This window comes from Fragaria vesca, linkage group LG5, assembly GCF_000184155.1.
Source record: "Fragaria vesca subsp. vesca linkage group LG5, FraVesHawaii_1.0, whole genome shotgun sequence".
Classification (NCBI taxonomy): Eukaryota; Viridiplantae; Streptophyta; class Magnoliopsida; order Rosales; family Rosaceae; genus Fragaria; species Fragaria vesca.
This window is the reverse complement of record NC_020495.1, coordinates 18,074,009-18,094,653: the sequence shown is the minus strand read 5'-3', so window position 1 is coordinate 18,094,653 and position 20,645 is coordinate 18,074,009. Positions and strand designations below refer to the sequence as shown.

At 38.4% G+C, this 20,645-nt stretch overlaps 3 protein-coding genes across 3 annotated transcripts; 1 reads left to right on the top strand and 2 right to left on the bottom strand.

The window, feature by feature from the left end:
• The first annotated feature begins 131 nt into the window (after positions 1–131).
• Positions 132–2,595, top strand: LOC101313524 (eukaryotic translation initiation factor 3 subunit D-like). The gene is made up of 2 exons (XM_004301531.1): positions 132–1,811; positions 2,584–2,595. Exons 1-2 carry the CDS (start codon positions 132–134, stop codon positions 2,593–2,595), a joined length of 1,692 nt encoding a protein of 563 aa, XP_004301579.1.
• Positions 2,596–5,870: 3,275 nt separating this feature from the next.
• On the bottom strand, positions 5,871–10,674 carry LOC101293591. Its single transcript, XM_004299987.1, has 8 exons — positions 10,110–10,674; positions 9,626–9,708; positions 8,150–8,657; positions 7,825–7,916; positions 7,621–7,683; positions 7,469–7,524; positions 6,967–7,099; positions 5,871–5,903 (listed from the first exon to the last, which is right to left on the bottom strand). Exons 1-5 carry the CDS (start codon positions 10,179–10,181, stop codon positions 7,668–7,670), a joined length of 771 nt encoding a protein of 256 aa, XP_004300035.1. The 5' UTR covers positions 10,182–10,674; the 3' UTR covers positions 5,871–5,903; positions 6,967–7,099; positions 7,469–7,524; positions 7,621–7,667.
• A 266-nt stretch (positions 10,675–10,940) lies between these two features.
• On the bottom strand, positions 10,941–20,400 carry LOC101313223. The gene is made up of 11 exons (XM_004301530.1): positions 18,834–20,400; positions 18,695–18,699; positions 18,393–18,458; positions 18,176–18,238; positions 18,025–18,075; positions 17,543–17,625; positions 14,910–15,039; positions 12,446–12,586; positions 11,611–12,196; positions 11,378–11,458; positions 10,941–11,233 (listed from the first exon to the last, which is right to left on the bottom strand). Exons 1-11 carry the CDS (start codon positions 18,964–18,966, stop codon positions 10,941–10,943), a joined length of 1,632 nt encoding a protein of 543 aa, XP_004301578.1. The 5' UTR covers positions 18,967–20,400.
• Positions 20,401–20,645: the final 245 nt, after the last annotated feature.

The window sequence follows — 20,645 nt, the reverse complement described above, 5'->3', positions numbered from 1 at the left end:
TTTACCAATTGGAAAAATTAACCGTAATTTCCTAGAGTGTATAAATAAATAAATCCTCCGCTTGAACTAGCTAGGGTTTTAATCCCAGTCGCAGTCCCAAACCACTTCACTCTCTCTCTTCAACCCTAAAGATGGTCGAAGCCTTCGAAGTCAGCGGCGTCCCCTTCAACCCCGACGGCTGGGGCCCACCGGACTGCGCCATCACGACAACCAGCACCTCCAACCTCCCCCTCAACGTCCCCTTCGCCCCCTTCTCCCGCTCCGAGAAGCTCGGCCGCATCGCCGACTGGACCCGCACCTTCAACAACCCCTCCCGCTCCAAAAACCCCTCCGACGCCGTCTTCGACTTCTCCAACGACGACTCCTTCCTCGGCAACGCCGACGACGACTCCACCTTCCGCCTCGTCGACGGCAAACCCCCGCCGCGTCCCAAATTCGGCCCCAAGTGGAGGTTCCAGCAGCAGCGCCAGCTCCCTCACCGCCGCGACGAGGAGGTCGAGGCCAAGAAGCGCGAGGCTGAGAAGGAGAGGGCTCGCCGAGACCGCCAATACAACATGAACCGATCCAATGTCAACATGCCTCGCCGTGAAGCCGCCGTCTTCAAATCCTCTGTGGATATCCAGCCGGAGTGGAACATGCTGGATCAGATCCTCTTCTCCACATTCTCCAAGCTCTCCTTCACCGTCCCTGAGCCTGAGGATCTTCTCTTCTGCGGCGCCCTCGAGACCTATGACCGCACCGTCGATCGAATCACTCCCAAGAACGAGCGCAGGCTCGAGCGCTTCAAGAACCGCAACTTCTTCAGGGTCACAACCAGTGATGATCCGGTCATCCGTCGCCTGGCCAAGGAGGACAAGGCTACTGTCTTCACTACCGATACTATCCTCTCCACCCTCATGTGTGCGCCCAGGTCTGTTTACTCTTGGGACATTGTGGTTACGCGTGTCGGAAACAAGTTGTTCTTTGACAAACGTGATGGCTCTCAGCTTGATTTCCTTACGGTCCATGAGACCTCTCAGGAGCCCTTGCCCGAATCCAAGGACGATATCAACTCCGCTCATTTATTGGGTCTCGAGGCTGCTTACATTAACCAGAATTTCTCTCAGCAGGTTCTTGTTAGAGATGGGAACAAGGTCACCTTCGACGAGCCTAATCCGTTTGCAAATGAAGGGGAGGAAGTTGCCTCTGTTGCTTATCGGTACAGAAGGTGGAAGCTTGACAGTGAGGTGTCTCTGGTCGCAAGGTGTGAGGTTCAGAGTGTTATGGAGGTCAACAACCAGAGGTCGTTTTTGACTCTGAATGCGCTCAATGAATTTGATCCTAAATATTCTGGTGTTGATTGGAGGCAGAAATTGGAGACTCAGAGGGGTGCTGTCTTGGCCAATGAGCTTAAGAACAATGCCAACAAGTTGGCTAAATGGACTGCACAAGCTCTATTGGCTGGTGCTGATATGATGAAGTTGGGTTATGTTTCAAGGGTTCATCCTCGTGATCACTTCAACCATGTTATTTTGGCTGTGAATGGATACAAGCCCAAGGAGTTTTCCTCACAGATTAATCTGAACCAGGCCAGTATGTGGGGAATTGTGAAGGCTATTGTGGACTTGTGTATGAAACTGAAGGAGGGTAAGTATGTACTGGTAAAGGATCCATCTAAGCCACAAGTTAGAATATATGAGGTGCCAACAGATGCTTTTGAAAATGACTATGTGGAAGAACCACTACCGGAGGACGAGCAAGCTCAACCCCCTATTGAAGATGGCACGGGTGCAGAGCCAAATGTTGCTGCTACTGATGTGGAGGATAGCAAGGTTGAAGCTCAAGCTTAAAAGGTTAATATTTCTACCTGTATCATTAACTCAGCTGTGTCTTGTAGTTTCTTACGTTAGCTATTTTAAGTAATGTTATGTTTTCTAATTCATTTTGCTTACTGATTGTTTAGCTTTGTTACATATTGATGATTATAATTTTGTGCTAGATAGATAGGGTTGTATGCTGTTAGTTTTTAATTCCCGTCAAATGCAGTCCTATGTTTCTGTCCTGTTGTCAAACTCAATCGGTTAGACATTTGGTTGGTGTTAAGACCAGTATGTGAGAGTAATGGGTAGTCCTGCAATCTATGATGCAAACTTTAACCCTTTCTGACATGCTTCTGATTATTCAGTTAATTATCACAATCTTTCGGCTGAGGTTATGGCAAAAAGTTAGTGGAGTAGTCGTATAGATAGTGGATGAACAGTAAGATGGTTTGCTTGGTTGTGGTCAGGCTCTTTATTTTGCCATTTTATTTTTTATTCTTAAATTTAACTTGTTTATATCAGTTGCTATTCTATAGAGATAGAGTGGGTGTACGTGTGTGATCAGTTTTGTTGGGATACTTGCCCCAGCTGGTGTTAAGAGTTGTAGGCAATTGGCTAAATTCTTTGCCGCATCTCATTACATATGTGACTTTGGTCATAAATTCTTTGCCGCATCTCATTAATTACTACCTATTTCATGTTGGAATGTGACATATTGTTCACTGTTCAGAAACTGTGGTCTTAATTTGGATTGGATTTTAAGTATGATTCTTGGTGACTGCAGGGTAAGTTTTGATACTTGCACATTTGCTGGGAATGAGACATAATTACAACTGTACCAGTTGCAACGGGAAACTAATGTTATATGGCTGTTTGAAGACTCTGCATCTGGATCTGCATTACTTTGATTGATCAGTGGCAGTAGTACTTCCCAAGCATTTGTGCTTGCTATCTTTTATACTGGCTGGGTACAATTAGTTAGCCATGGGAATGGTTTTTGTTTGTCTATTGGATTCCGTATGTTTTGTTCTATAAAACTTGACTAGTTTTAATCATTCTAAAGGACATGTTCATAATCTTCTCTCTCTCTCTCTCTTTGAAGAAGTCAGCATGCAGCATATATGTAGGACCAAATTGAATCTTTACTCTGCGCTATTTGGGGTTGTGCTGTTTCAACTCTATTGTTCATCCTGCTTTTCTTGTAGGCTTGTAGAACATGCTTTCATGTTCATATATATATGGTCATTAAATCTGCTTAAACCGTAGATAAGCTAGGCCTTTGCGGGTGGAAAATGGTATGTGCACAACATAAGCTGCTGCTCTCCCTTTCCAGGAATGAGCATTTAAATGCTGATGTCTTCAAAAAATAAAAAAAGTTATTATGATCTGCATTTTGATGTCACAACTCTAAATGGGGTACACAATCGTGTGCTGCAAAAAGAACATTTAGGACTCAGTGATGCACATAAACCGGGTATGATCAAGTTTTCCGGGCCTGTTTGCTGAGAATTAGCATTGAAGTTCTAAATTGAATCTGTAAATGCTGGATACTGAAGTTCCAAGCAGAAACGATCAAGAATGTTCTTAGTATATTACGAAAGAGGACATGATGTTACTAAATAGGCGTGGTGACTTTGGCCATGAGTTAGAGCCAGTTTCTTTTAACTGGTAGTTCTAGAAGGGAAGGAGTCAGTACTGAGTTGATAGGAGCTTGACGTAACAGTAACCGTGGTGGTGGTCGTGTTCAAGATTAGGATATAGCAGTGATGGTTTTGGTCTTTGTAGATGAGGTGGTGTCGTCAACGGTATGAGACTGAACATTGATATATAGGTGGTGTTTTTATTTGTTGGTAGCAGAAGTTTATAGGCATGTTAGAGATACTTGACCTTATACACAAATTTCGTTACTATTGATGAACTCTTTTGCAATATCAGAAGTGCTAAAAAATTTCCAAAAGTATTCTATAGTGTAACTGAAAATGATATTCAAAAAATTCGAGTGCTTAATTTCCGGACTACTCAGTGTCATATCTTAATTTGGTGCAGGAGAATTGCTGTTTCAATTTCTCAAGGATTCAGAGAACGTAAAGGTTTTTCCTTTGCCTTTCCATAATTTACTTCACTGGTCTTTGTTAAAGGGTGAGCGGAAAACTTTCATTCCTTAACTTAAACCTCTGCCTTACTCATACACAGCATACAGTAAAACATTAAGGAAACCCTAAAGCATATCAAAGCAGCATGATTCATTTAACAAACGACCATTGCTGAGATTTTAGTGCTATTGCATTCAGAATTAAATTGTCTTATAAATTTATAACTGGCGAAGTGTCTAAAATTTGGGTCCAGATGTGGAAAAGCAAAAGGATGATTTCCAAGCATTTCACCCAAAACAAAGTTTCTAAGCAATTTTACCCAATGAGTCCAACTAATTGATTTTTCACTTCCACCTCACTGGCTCTCTATCTTGACTCCCAAGTCTTCTTGCTCTCATTGACTTGTACATATGTCTCTTTGGGCTGCTCATACATGTTCGATGAAATTTCTCTCCGGAAATCTTATGATTTTGCTTTATACTGGTAAAGCTAATGCTCTTGTTTTAGTCAATGGATGTGCGGTATGTGCCTACTTATAACCGTTATAGCCGGAATGTCAGCCATAGAGTTCTACATTGGTTTTTACTCTATTATAGCCAATAGGAAGCCGCCATGTAGAAAAAGTTAGATTAAATTTATAATACAATCTGATTATGAATGCAATAGCTGCATATCTCAACAAGGGTCGTCTGTTAAATGAATCATGCTGCTTTGAAATGCTTTCAAAGATCTTTGTATGTGCACCAAGGTGAATAGAAGCCAAATGGCAACATCTTTGAACTTCTAACCATGTATTCAGTCAATTGTTGAATTTGAGAAGGTGCTCAAGGATAAGCTCTCAAGAAGCTAGCTAGGTTAGTCTCATCGAACCAAATTATATGCGCTAGATATAGCTATCTATGTCCCCTAATCCCTCAACTGAAAAGGCCTTTTCGCAGCTTAACACAAGTTATGGTTGTCAATCATCTGTTGCATAGTTGTATCAAAAGGGTAAACGGAGTATCAAGTATTTGTTCTGTATTTATGTTAGTTGCAAAAAATGCAAAGGGCAGAGTATTTCACTACCTTGATGTTTGTGTAAGATCCTTGTACACAGGATGTCGAAGGTGCTCAACAATAGACCGTCATCAGTCACTTCAAGCCTTTATGGAAATTACAATTATTAGAACATGGGAACAATTGAAATATGTGCAAGTGTCCAACATTGTTTTTCAATAGAAAATTGTATGACAAAATCGCAGGATTTTGAACTCTCTCGATCAGTATTTCACAGCCACACGAGTCAACTCTTAAGATTTTTTTCTTGGTTTCTTTTTTTAATTACACAAACAAGGACCAGACTCTCGAGGGATTCTGATCTGGGAAGGTTCACATCCTCAACATCATCATTGACTCATTACCCCCTACTTTTATCTCACATCAGTTTGCATATAACATTGTGCAACAAAATCGACATGAGTTCCACGTACCTGTTAACAAGCTCAAATCCCTTTTTGAGCAACTCAGGTTTGATGACCTGTGAGAATTGATAGACAACAAAACTGTGGTGTCTGCATTTCCCAAAGTGTTCTCCTGTGCAGAGTTCGGACTACAAAAGACTCATTGTTTGCCTGCATATAAGTACAGGAATTTCTGTGTCACAAGGTCTATATGCAGGAATTCATGTTCTCCAAACAGGTTGAAAACCCCTGACATGTGTTTAAGTGGGGACAAAAGGAGAAACAGACTTTACTGAGAATTTACTGTAGTACCTCTTTAATAAAACTAAAAGGAAACATAGATACTAGCAGCTACATTATACATTCACAAACACACATGTTCCGCTGAAGAGAAAATAAGGAGAAACCAAACCCAATGCATCATATAAATTGGCTGTAGTGTATGTATTCATAAACAGGAAGTAGTATAAATCTGAAAGCAAGTCACTCATGACTCAAAATTACCTCTTTGATGGTCGCTTTTACCGGAACACCTAGTACAGCTGCGCCATTAAACAACCATCTTTAAGAGCCTAAAAGCATTCAATTTTTGCTCAGATTAGTCTCTTGAATAGTCGTAGAAGAAATCTGACTTCACGTATAACCTCCAAGGATACACCAAAATAACTGAATTCACAACCACCAACCCATTCTGCACTCCAATAAGGATGTGTAAAAACATTTATATAATAGTTTCAAACAGTGATGCCTTTATATAGGCAGTATTGCTCTATACCTTTGACACAATGCATAACGATTCGTACACACAAAATGGTGGTCTATTTATACAGAATGTCAAAACTCAAAACAGAATAACGTGAATGAATTAGATATACAAGTAAGGTAAGTCTGACCTTCTCAAAACCTCCTGAATCCTGATGATACAAGAGGTCTTGTAGAATCATGGATGCAAAAAACGCTCAGAGGTCCAATTAATAGCCTGAAGACAGAGTTGCATCTGGTGATAAGTTACCGATACTTACACATCCTCATTTTCCAATAATACAGTTCAGGTGAAGATCACCTATTGAAAATACTAATTTTTTTTTATCCAAAACCAAAATAAAGAACTTTAGTTGAATTGTATGCTACAACTAATTTAGCAAAGGCGGAGAAAAGTTAAATTCATAATCAGGTATTAAGCAGACATTATTTCGTGCTGAAACATGCATATGCTGAATTCTTAGCCATTAAAGTAAGACAAAAGGAGGGTGAGCTTCACACTATTTTCAATATTTTTCACACTCGCACCACCAATCCCCTTTAATGTTCTAGAGAAGGAGTCTAAGAGTGAAATGTGTTGTAGAGGGGAGTGTGCTTTCTTTCTATTCTCCATCATTACAGAGGCAGCATAGATGACACCACAATGCACATGAGTGATTTTTGCAAATAAGAAATCTTGTTTTCATTAAAAAGGAGCAACCCAACAAAATAACCAGACGGCCTTCTTAGTTTCAAATATTGTGAAAGCTAGTGCCAACCAACAATGGGATTAAGTAGAATGAAGACTTCAGAGTACTGTTTTAAGTAGGTAGGTTGAATTGTACGCTACAACTGAGAGACTTTTCACAAGACAAAACAATGATGTGCGTGCACCTGCTCGAGTCCACTGTAGACAGACTCTTGTCTTTCCTTCCCAGGTAGGGTGAATTTGAGTTCCGTGTGGATCTTATGCTTGGCATCAGAGAACACAACTGAAACCAAATCAGAATACATGTGTCCTACAGCACTACACCCAACAGACAAACACGCCAAAGAGGCAAATGCACGTTAGAAAGTAAGGAATGGATCCTTCAATAACATCCCTAAAGGACGGATCACAAACAACAATGATTTCCTTCACTTGAGGCATGCGGGAGAAAGTATATAACCAACACGGGGTTGGCAAATTACACATTCAGAAGAGTAACAGGAAAGAAAAAAAAAAAAAAAAAGAACAAAGATGCAAACATAAACAGCCTTAAGGGCCGGAAACAACACTAAAAAAATACCCTGTCATTAGATTTTAAAGAAACATACGGAATCAGCATTTCAGTGAGTTCATCAGCTCAATCGACGCAATGTAAAATCATATAAAAGCATTGGTTGAATAAGTTACCTGCACAATGCAATTGGCTGGCTTAAAAGCGGGAGATACTGTTTCAGCATACTGGCCTAGTTGCACCAACATAACAAAAAGGCCTCGTCACACTCCAAAAAAACTAGTTGATGTATCAAAATGGTGACAAAAGAGGACTCCCATCCTTGTACCTTCCCACCGGCCAAAAGAATCTCTGAAACGCTTCTCTCTTTCACTATTACAGACTCCGGTTTCTGCATTACCCAAATCAGAATAACTGAAAATTTAAACGATTGAAAGAAGAACAAGTTCCGCATACTGAGTATATAGTAGAATAATTGAAAATTTAAACGGTTGATAGAAGAACAAGTTTCGTATAATGAGTATACAATTACCTGTACACATTACTGGTATTATACTCTGTTACAAAATTCGATGATAAGTCCAGCCCACAAACCCACACACACACACACATAAGAACAGCTGCCTGCAAAATATATTCATTGTTAAGAGACTCAAATAAAGTAAACAATCAGGGGATCAAATATAAGAATATGATAAAAAGGTAAAATTCTAGGACTTCCATGCACATGTATGTAGCAAAAGTGATCGCATAATGTTTTCACATGGCTTAAATTAAGATTCAATATAAGGCCATATATGAAGATTTAAAAAGATCATTGATGACACTGATTTAGAAGAGAAAGAAGCAGAGCTTACCGGTTCTTGACAACTTTCTGTGTTCCCAAATTGAAGATGGTGAAGGAAGAAGGAACAGAAATCCATGATATTAGTTTTAACAAAAGGATGGCAATGCAGCTGAGCATTTATCCAACCATTCCAATCCAGGGAAAAAGAGTTAGAAATTATATCAGGCTTAGGGAAAGCTCTCCAAATCTGCATAGATCTAGGACAAGCCCTTAGAAGATGAAGAAGAGTTTCATCAGCAGAGTGGCATATAGGACAAGTAGCATTCTTGGTAAATCTTCTAGTGACCCTTTGAACATTAGTTAACAGCTTTTTATGAAGCATAGTCCAAAGGAAAGTTTTCAGCTTGGGAGGAATATCAAGATTCCAAATCAACTTCCATTGACAATTATGAGAATTTGAGAAATCAAAAACGGAGTTGTAGGCAGATTTAACTGAAAAGCAACCATTAGCAGTAGTGACAGTGAAGAAATCTGACTTCACGTATAACCTCCAAGGCTCCAAGGATACACCAAAATAACTGAATTCACAACCACCAACCCGTTATGCACTCCAATAAGGATGTGTAAAAACATTTATATAATAGTTTCAAACAGTGATGCCTTTATATAGGCAGTATTGCTCTATACCTTTGACACAATGCATAACGATTCGTACACACAAAATGGTGAACTATTTATATAGAATGTCAAAACTCAAAACAGAATAACGCGAATGAATTAGATATACAAGTAAAGTAAGTCTGACCTTCTCAACACCTCCAGAATCCTGATGATACCAGAGGTCTTGCAGAATCATGGATGCAAAAAAGTTCAAAGGTCAAATTAATAGCCTGAAGACAGAGTTGCATCTGATGATAAGTTATCGATACTTACACATCCTCATTTTCCAATAATGCAGTTCAGGTGAAGATCACCTATTGAAAATACTAATTTCTTTTATCCAAAACCAAAATAAAGAACTTCAGTTGACTTGTATGCTACAACTAATTTAGCAAAGGCGGAGAAAAGTTAAATTCATAATCAGGTATTAAGCAGACATTATTTCGTCTGGAAACATGCATATGCTGAATGCTTAGCCCTTAAAGTAAGACAAAAGGAGGGTGAGCTTCACACTATTTTCAATATTTTTCACGCTCGCACCACCAATCCCCTTTAATGTTCTAGAGAAGGAGTCTAAGAGTGAAATGTGTTGTAGAGGGGAGTGTGCTTTCTTTCTATTCTCCATCATTACAGAGGCAGCATAGATGACATCACAATGCACATGAGTGATTTTTACAAATAAGAAATGTTGTTTTCATTAAAAAGGAGCAACTCCAACAAAATAACCAGACGACCTTCTTAGTTTCAAATATTGTGAAAGCTAGTGCCAACCAACATTGGGATTAAGTAGAATGAAGACTTCAGAGTAATGTGTTAAGTAGGTAGGTTGAATTGTACGCTACAACTGAGAGACTTTTCACAAGACAAAACAATGATGTGCGCGCACCTGGAGTCTTCTGTAGACAGAATCTTGACTTTCCTTCCCAGGCAGGGTGAATTGGAGTTCCATCTGGATCTTATGCTTGGCATCTGAGAACACAACTGAAACCAAATCAGAATACATGTGTCCTACAGCACTACACCCAACAGACAAACACGCCAAAGAGGCAAATGCACGTTAGAAAGAGAGGAATGGATCCTTCAATAACATCCCTGTAGGACGGATCACAAACTACAATGATTTCCTTCTCTTGAGGCATGCGGGAGAAAGTATAGAAGCTACACGGGGTTGGTAAAATACTCATTCAGAAGAGTAACAGAAAAAATAGGAAAGATGACAAACACAAAACAGCCTTAAGGGCCGGAAACTACACTAAAGAAATCCCTATCATTAGGTTCTAAAGAAACATACGGAATCAGCATTTCAGTGAGTTCATCAGCTCAATCGACGCAATGTAAAATCATATAAAAGCATTGGTTGAATAAGTTACCTGCACAATGCAATTGGCTAGCTTAAAAGCGGGAGATGTTGTTTCAGCATGCTGACCTAGTTGCACCGACATAACAAAAAGGCCTCATCACACTCTAAAAATATAGTTGATGTATCAAAATGGTGCCAGAAGAGGACTCCCATCCTTGTAGGCTTGTACCTTCCCTCCGGCCAAAAGAATCACCGAAACGCTTCTCTCTTTCAATATTACAGACTCTGGTTTCTGCACTACCCAAATCAGAATAACTGAAAATTTAAATGATTGAAAGAAGAACAAGTTCCGCATACTGAGTATACAGTAGAATAATTGAAAATTTAAACAATTGATAGAAGAACAAGTTTCGCATATTGAGTATACAGTTACATGTACACATTACTGGTATTATACTCTGTTACAAAATTCGATGATAAGTCCAGCCCACAAACCCACACACACACACATAAGAACAGCTGCCTGCAAAATATATTCATTGTTAAGAGACTCAAAAAAGTAAACAATCATGGGATCAAATATAAGAATATGATAAAAAGGTAAAATTCTAGGACTTCCATACACATGTATGTAGCAAAAGTGATCCCATAATGTTTTCACATGGCTTCAATTAAGATTCAATATAAGGCCATATATATGTAGATTTAAAAAGATCATTGATGACACTGATTTAGAAGAGAAAGAAGCAGAGCTTACCGGTTCCTGACAACTTTCTGTGTTCCCAAATTGAATAAGGAATAGAAATCCATGATATTATTTTTAACAAAAGCATGGCAATGCAGATGAGCATTTATCCAACCATTTCAATCCAGGAAAAAAGCTTTAGAAATTATACCAGGCTTAGGGAAAGCTCTCCAAATCTGCATAGATCTGCATAGATTTATGAAGCATAGTCCAAAGGAAATTTTTCAGCTTGGGAGGAATATCAAGATTCCAAATCAATTTCCATTGAGAATTTTGAGAATTTGAGAAATCAAAAAGGGAGTTATAGGCAGATTTAACTGAAAAGCAACCATTAGCTGTAGATCCCCATATCAAAGTATCCCTCCCAGAATTTGCAAAGCGAGTAGGCACATTAATAATTTGATTAACATCCGCAGGGACAGAATCATTAAGAGAGGAATATTCCAGCCCTCGTCATTCCAAAAATCACAGACATAAGAATTTCTGTTAATAATGGCTGAAGGGTGAAGAAAATTAATAAGAGCCTCAGAAAATAACTGTCATACCAGAACCTGATAGAAGTACCGTCGCCAACACGCCATTTTAAATTGTACCTGATAAGCTCAGCTCCATGAATGATGGCTCTCCAGGTGCTAGAACAATCAGAAGAGGGCATATACTGATCCTCAAAAATGCTGCAGTTTTTGAGGTACTTTTCAGAGAACATGGAGGCCCATAAACCCTTGTCATTGTCAAACATTCTCCAGCTAATCTTGGCAAGCATAGCTTGGTTCATATCGGCAGACTTTTAGATTCCCAAACCTCCAAGTTGTTTCGGCCGACATACAATGTCTTAATTCACCAAATGGACTTAATTTCTTCTTATCATCAACATCTCCCCAGAGAAAGTTCCTATTCAACTTATCCAACCTGTCACAAAGACTCACAGGAAATTTAGTAGTTTGCATGGCATAATTAGGAATAGCAGAAGTGACAGATTGAATCAAAGTCAGTCTGCCTGCCATGTTCAGGACCTTGCTTTTCCAACTTGACAATCTACTTTGGACCTTATAAAAGATAGCATCATAAGTGTGCTTATTGACTCTGGAATGAATGAGAGGCATACCTAGGTATTTACCAAGGTCAGAAGTGAGAGGGGAACCACATGTGGCGCTGATACTGCTAGCCATAGTCTTAGTGGTGTTAGGAGAGCAGAAAATTAAAGACTTCTCATAACTAATAATTTGTCCAGAAATAGCACAGAAATTATCAAGACAAGTTTTCAAACCATAAGCCTGATGCTCAGTGGCTTCAGCAAACAACATAAGATCATCCACAAAAAATAAGTGAGAAATTCTGGGGCCAGATTGAGAAGCATTTACAGACTTCCAGTGACCATATTCCACAGCAGAATGGATGAGATCGGATAGCATCTCCATACACAACAAAGATGTAAGGTGAAAGGGGATCACCTTGCCTAATTCCTCTTTTCGCCATGAAATAACTAGTTAACTCACCATTCAGACATATCTGAAAACTAGTTGAAGTGACACAATGCATGATAAGTTTGACAAGAGTTCTAGGAAATTTGGCTTCATACAAGACCATCTCAATAAAATTCCAACTAAGTCTATCATAGGATTTAGACAGATCAATTTTCCAGGCAAAGAAACCCTGCTTACCTTTGGATTTTTTAAACTTGAATAACATCTCTTGTGAGCTATCATGACATTGTCAGAAATGTTTCTCCCTGGAACATAGCTCACCTGATTAGGACTAATCAAAACTTGATTAGGACTAATCTCTTGAGCTATCATGACATTCTGGCAACAATAACTTTGGAAATAACTTTATAAATGGTGGTGCAAAGGCTGATGGGTCTAAAATTCACCATGTGTTGACGGCCATCAATTTTAGGGACAGGGGCAATCAAAGTATGATTCAGACCTCCAGGGCTGGAGCTAGTGGCAAAAGCATCACTGACCACTTTAAAAATCTCAGAAGAATATATATGCCAATGATGTTGAAAGAGATAGCAGGGAAACCATCATGACCAACTTCCCAATCAAAGGATGGGGTGCTGAGTATTTGTTCTGTATTTATGTTAGTTGCAAAAAATGCATAGGGCAGGATATTTCACTACCTTGATGTTTGTGTAAGATCCTTGTACACAGGATGTCGAAGGTGCTCAACAATAGACCGTCATCAGTCACTTCAAGCCTCTGTGGAAATTACAATTATTAGAACATGGGAAAAATTGAAATATGTCCAAGTGTCCAACATTGTTTTTCAATAGAAAATTGCATGACACAATCACAGGATTTTGATCTCTCTCGATCAGTATTTCACAGCCACACGAGTCAACTCCTAAGATTTTTTTTTCTTGGTTTCTTTTTTTAATTACACAAACAAGGACCAGACTCTCGAGGGATTCTGATCTGGGAAGGTTCACATCCTCAACATTTATCATCATCGACTCATTACCCCCTATTTTTATCTCACATCAGTTTGCATATAACATTGTGCAACAAAATCGACATAAGTCCCAGCGTACCTGTTAACAAGCTCAAATCCCTTTTTGAGCAACTCAGATTTGATGACCTGTGAGAATTGATAGACAACAAAACTGTGGTGTTGGCATTTCCCAAAGTGTTCTCCTGTCCAGAGTTCGGACTACAAAAGACTCATTGTTTGCCAGCATAAAAGTACAGGAATTTCTGTATCACAAGGTCTAAATGCAGGAATTCATGTTCTGCAAACAGGTAGAAAGCCCCCTGATATGTGTTTAAGTGGGGACAAAAGGAGAAACGGACTTTACTGAGAATTTACTGTAGTACCTCTTTAATACAACTAAAAGGAAACATAGATACTAGCAGCTACATTATACATTCACAAACACACATGTTCCGCTGAAGAGAAAATAAGGAGAAACCAAACCCTATGCATCATATAAATTGGCTGTAGTGTATGTATTCATAAACAGCAAGTAGTATAAATCGGAAAGCAAGTCACTTATGATTCAAAATTACCTCTTTGATGGTCGCTTTTACCGGAACACATAGTACAGTTGCGCCATTTAACCAACCATCTTTATGAGCCTAAAAGCATTCAATTTTTGCTCTGATTAGTCTCTTGAATAGTCGTAGAAGAAATCTGACTTCACGTATAACCTCCAAGGATACACCAAAATAACTGAATTCACAACCACCAACCCATTTTGCACTCCAATAAGGATGTGTAAAAACACAATGATGCCTTTATATAAGCAGTATTGCTCTATACCTTTGACACAATGCATAACGATTCGTACACACAAAATGGTGGTCTATTTATATAGAATGTCAAAACTCAAAACAGAATAACGTGAATGAATTAGATATACAAGTAAGGTAAGTCTGACCTTCTCAACACATCCTGAATCCTGATGATACCAGAGGTCTTGCAGAATCATGAATGCAAAAAAGCTCAGAGGTCAAATTAATAGCCTGAAGACAGAGTTACATCTGGTGATAAGTTATCAATACTTACACATCCTCATTTTCCAAAAATACAGTTCAGGTGAAGATCATCTATTGAAAATACTAATTTTTTTTATCCAAAAAAAAAACAAAAAACAAAAAACTTCAGTTGACTTGTATGCTACAACGAATTTAGCAAAGGAGGAGAAAAGTTAAATTCATAATCAGCTATTAAGCAGGCATTATTTCATCTGGAAACATGCATATGATGATGCTTAGCCATTAAAGTAAGACAAAAGGAGGGTGAGCGCTTCACACTTTTTTCAATATTTTTCACACTCGCGCCACCAATTCCCTTTAATGTTCTAGAGAAGAAGAGTGAAATGTGTTGTAGAGGGGAGTGTGCTTTCTTTCTGTTCTCCATCATTACAGAGGCAGCATAGATGACACCCCAATGCACATGAGTGATTTTTACAAATAAGAAATGTTGTTTTCATTAAAAAGGAGCATATCCAACAAAATAACCAGACGGCCTTCTTAGTTTCAAATATTGTGAAAGCTAGTGCCAACCAACATTGGGATAAAGTAGAATGAAGACTCCTTCAGAGTCACGTGTTAAGTAGGTAGGTTGAATTGTAAGCTACAACTGAGAGACTTTTCACGACACAAAACAATGATGTGCGCGCACCTGGAGTCCACAGTAGACAGAATCTTGTCTTTCCTTCCCAGGTAGGGTGAATTTGAGTTCCGTCTGGATCTTATGCTTGGCATCTGAGAACACAACTGAAACCAAATCAGAATACATGTGTCCTACAGCACTGCACCCAACAGACATACACGTCAAAGAGGCAAATGCATGATAGAAAGAGAGGAATGGATCCTTCAATAACATCCCTGTAGGACGGATCACAAACTACAATGATTTCCTTCACTTGAGGCATGCGGGAGAAAGTATAGAAGGTACACCGGGTTGGCAAAATACTCATTCAGAAGAATAACAGAAAAAATAGGAAAGATGACAAACATAAACAACCTTAAGGGCCGGAAACTACACTAAAGGAATCCCTGTCATTAGGTTCTAAAGAAACATACGGAATCAACATTTCAGTGAGTTCATCAGCTCAATCGACGCAATGTAAAATCATATAAAAGCATTGGTTGAATAAGCTACCAGCACAATGCAATTGGCTAGCTTAAAAGCGGGAGATACTGTTTCAGCATACTGACCTAGTTGCACCAACATAACAAAAAGGCCTCGTCACACTCCAAAAAAACTAGTTGATGTATCAAAATGGTGACAAAAGAGGACTCCCATCCTTGTACCTTCCCACCGGCCAAAAGAATCACCGAAATGCTTCTCTCTTTCACTATTACAGACTCCGGTTTCTGCATTACCCAAATCAGAATAACTGAAAATTTAAACGATTGAAAGAAGAACAAGTTCCGCATACTGAGTATACAGTAGAATAATTCAAAATTTAAACGATTGATAGAGGAACAAGTTCCACATAATGAGTATACAGTTCCCTGTACACGTTATTGGTATTATACTCTGTTACAAAAATCGATGATAAGTCCAGCCCACAAACCCACACACACACACATAAGAACAGCTGCTTGCAAAATATATTCACTGTTAAGAGACTCAAAAATAAGTAAACAATCATGGGATCAAATATAATAATCTGAAAAAAGGTAAAATTCAAAGACTTCCATACACATGTATGTAGCAAAAGTGATCCCATAATGTTTTCACATGGCTTAAATTAAGATTCAATATAAGGCCATAGATATGAAGATTTCAAAAGATCATTGATGACACTGATTTAGAGGAGAAAGAAGCAGAGCTTACCGGTTCTTGACAACTTTCTCTGTTCCCAAATTGAAGATGGTGAAGGAAGAAGGAACAGAAATCCATGATATTATTTTTAACAAAAGCATGGCAATGCAGCTGAGCATTTATCCAACCATTCCAATCCAGGGAAAAAGAGTTAGAAATTATACCAGCGCTTAGGGAAAGCTCTCCAAATCTGCATAGATCTAGGACAATCCCTTAGAAGATGCAGAAGAGTTTCATCAGCAGAGTGGCATATAGGACGCAGCATCATTGGTAAATCTTCTAGTGACCCTTTGAACATTAGTTAACAGCTTTTTATGAAGCATAGTCCAAAGGAAAGTTTTCAGCTTGGGAGGAATATCAAGATTCCAAATCAACTTCCATTGAGAATTATGAGAATATCAGAAATCATAAAGGGAGTTGTTGGCAGATTTAACTGAAAAGCAACCATTAGCAGTAGTGACAGTGAAGAAATCTGACTTCACGTATAACCTCCAAGAATACACCAAAATAACTGAATTCACAACCACCAACCCATTCTGCACTACAGTAAGGATGTGTAAAAACATTTATATAATAGTTCCAAACAGTGATGCCTTTATATAAGCAGTATTTCTCTATACCTTTGACACAACGCATAGCGATTTACACACCAAATGGTGGTCTATTTATATAGAATGTCAAAACTCAAAAGAGAATAACGTGAATGAATTAGATATACAAGTAAGGTAAGTCTGACCTTCTCAACACCTCCTGAATCCTGATGATACCAGAGGTCTTGCAGAATCATGGATGCAAAAAAGTTCAGAGGTCAAATTAATAGCCTGAAGACAGAGTTGCATCTGGTGATAAGTTATCCATACTTACACATCCTCATTTTCCAATAATACAGTTCAGTTGAAGATCACCTATTGAAAATACTAATTTTTTTATCCAAAAAAAAAACAAAAAACAAAAACTTCAGTTGACTTGTATGCTACAACGAATTTACAAACGCGGAGAAAAGTTAAATTCATAATCAGCTATTAAGCAGGCATTCTTTCGTCTGGAAACATGCATATGATGAATGCTTAGCCATTAAAGTAAGACAAAAGGAGGGTGAGTTTCACACTATTATCAATATTTTTCACACTCGCACCACCAATTCCCTTTAATGTTCTAGAGAAGAAGTCTAAGAGTGAAATGTGTTGTAGAGGGGAGTGTGCTTTCTTTCTATTCTCCATCATTACAGAGGCAGCATAGATGACACCCCAATGCACAAGAGTGATGTTGACAAATAAGAAATTTTGTTTCCATTAAAAAGGAGCATATCCAACAAAATAACCAGACGGCCTTCTTAGTTTCAAATATTGTGATAGCTAGTGCCAACCAACATAGGGATGAAGTAGAATGAAGACTTCAGAATAATGTGTTAAGTAGGTAGGTTGAATTGTACGCTACAACTGAGTGACTTTTCACAAGACAAAACAATGATGTGCGTGCACCTGGAATCCACTGTAGACAGAATCTTGTCTTTCCTTCCCAGATAGGGTGAATTTGAGTTCCGTCTGGATCTTATGCTTGGCATCTGAGAACACAACTGAAACCAAATCAGAATACATGTGTTCTACTGCACTACACCCAACAGAAATACACGTCAAAGAGGCAACTGCACGTTAGAAAGAGAGGAATGGGTCCTTCAATAACATCCCTGTAGGACAGATCACAAACTACAATGATTTCGTTCACTTGAGGCATGCGGGAGAAAGTATAGAAGATACACGGGGTTGGCAAAATACTCATTCAGAAGAGTAACAAAAAAAAAGCAAAGATGACAAACATAAACAACCATAAGGGCCGGAAACTACACTAAAGGAATCCTTGTCATTAGGTTCTAAAGAAACATACGGAATCAGCATTTCAGTGAGTTCATCAGCTCAATCGACGCAATGTAAAATCATATAAAAGCATTGGTTGAATAAGTTACCTGCACAATGCAATTGGCTGGCTTAAAAGCGGGAGATACTGTTTCAGCATACTGACCAAGTTGCACCAACATAACAAAAAGCCTCCTCACACTCCAAAAATACTAGTTGATGTATCAAAATGGTGACAAAAGAGGACTCCCATCCTTGTACCTTCCCACCGGCCAAAAGAATCACCGAAAGGCTTCTCTCTTTCACTATTACAGACTCCGGTTTCTGCATTACCCAAATCAGAATAACTGAAAATTTAAACGATTAAAAGAAGAACAAGTTCCGCATACTGAGTATACAGTAGAATAATTGAAAATTTAAACGATTGATAGAAGAAAAAGTTCCGCATAATGAGCATACAGTTACATGTACACATTACTCTGTTACAAAAATCGATGATAAGTCCAGCCCACAAACCCACACACACACACATAAGAACAGCTGCCTGCAAAATATATTCACTGTTAAGAGACTCAAAAATAAGTAAACAATCGTGGGATCAAATATAAGAATCTGATAAAAAGGTAAAATTCTAGGACTTCCATACACATGTATGTAGCAAAAGTGATCCCATAATGTTTTCACATGGCTTAAATTAATATTCAATATAAGGCCACAGATATGAAGATTTAAAAAGATCATTGATGACACTGATTTAGAAGAGAAAGAAACAGAGCTTACCGGTTCTGTGTTCCCAATTGAAGATGGTGAAGGAAGAAGGAACAGAAACCCATGATATTATTTTTAACAAAAACATGTCAATACAGCTGAGCATTTATCCAACCATTCCAATCCAGGGAAAAAGAGTTAGAAGTTATACCAATCTTAGGGAATGCTCTCCAAATCTGCATAGATCTAGGACAATCCCTTAAGAGATGCATAAGAGTATCATCAGCAGAGTGGCATATAGGACGCAGCATCATTGGTAAATCTTCTAGTGACCCTTTGAACATTAGTTAACAGCTTTTTATGAAGCATAGTCCAAAGGAAAGTTTTCAGCTTGGGAGGAATATCAAGATTCCAAATCAACTTCCATTGAGAATTATGAGAATTTGAGAAATCAAAAAGGGAGTTGTTGGCAGATTTAACTGAAAAGCAACCATTAGCAGTAGTGACAGTGAAGAAATCTGACTTCACGTGTAACCTCCAAGGATACACCAAAATAACTGAATTCACAACCACCAACCCAGTCTGCACTCCAATAAGGATGTGTAAAAACATTTATATAATAGTTTCAAACAGTGATGCTTTTATATAAGCAGTATTGCTCTATACCTTTGACACAATGAATAACAATTCGTACACACAAAATGGTGGTCTATTTATATAGAATGTCAAAACTCAAAACAGAATAACATGAATGAATTAGATATACATGTAAGGTAAGTCTGACCTTATCAACACCTCCTGAATCCTGATGATACCAGAAGTCTTGCAAAATCATGGATGCAAAAAAGCTCAGAGGTCAAATTAATAGCCTGAAGACAGAGTTGCATCTGGTGATAAGTTATCAATACTTACAAATCCTCATTTTCCAATAATACAGTTCAGGTGAAGATCAGTTGACTTGCATCTGGTGATAAGTTATCGATACTTGCACACTAATTTTTTTTATCCAAAATAAATAAATAAAGAACTGCAGTTGACTTGTAAAATAAGTTTGACAAGAGTTGTAGGAAATTTGGCTTAATAAAAGACCATCTCAATAAAATTCCAACTAAGTCTATCGTTGGCTTTAGACAAATCAATTTTCCGAGCAAAGAAACCCTGCTTACCTTTGGATTTTTTAAACTTGAATAACATCTCTTGACCTATCATGACATTGTCAGAAATGTTTCTCCCTGGAACATAGCTCACCTGATTAGGACTAATCAAAACCTGCATCAAAGTTCTGATTCTGGCAACAATAACTTTGGAAATAACTTTATAAATGGTGGTGCAAAGGCTGATGGGTCTAAAATTCACCATGTGCTGAGGGCCATCAATTTTAAGGACAAGGGAAATCAAAGTATGATTCAGACCTGCAGCGATGGAGCTCGTGGCAAAAGCATCATTGACCACTTTAAAAATCTCAGAAGAATATATATGCCAATGATGTTGAAAGAAGATTTATGTTAGGTGCAAAAAATGAACAGGGCAGGGTATTTCACTACCTTGATGTTTGTGTAAGATCCCTGTACACAGGATGTCGAAGGTGCTCAACAATAGACCATCATCAGTCACTTCAAGCCTCTGTGGAAATTACAATTATTAGAACATGGGAAAAATTGAAATATGTGCTAGTGTCCAACATTGTTTTTCAATAGAAAATTGCATGACAAAATCGCAGCATTTTGATCTCCCTTGATCAGTATTTCACAGCCACACGTGTCAACTCTTAAGATTTTTTTCTTGGTTTCTTTTTTTAATTACACAAACAAGGACCAGACTCTCGAGGGATTCTGATCTGGGAAGGTTCACATCCTAACATTTATCATCATCGACTCATTACCCCCTATTTTTATCTCACATCAGTTTGCATATAACATTGTGCAAAAAAATCGACATGAGTCCCATCGTACCTGTTAACAAGCTCAAATCCCTTTTTGAGCAACACAGGTTTGATGACCTGTGAGAATTGATAGACAGCAAA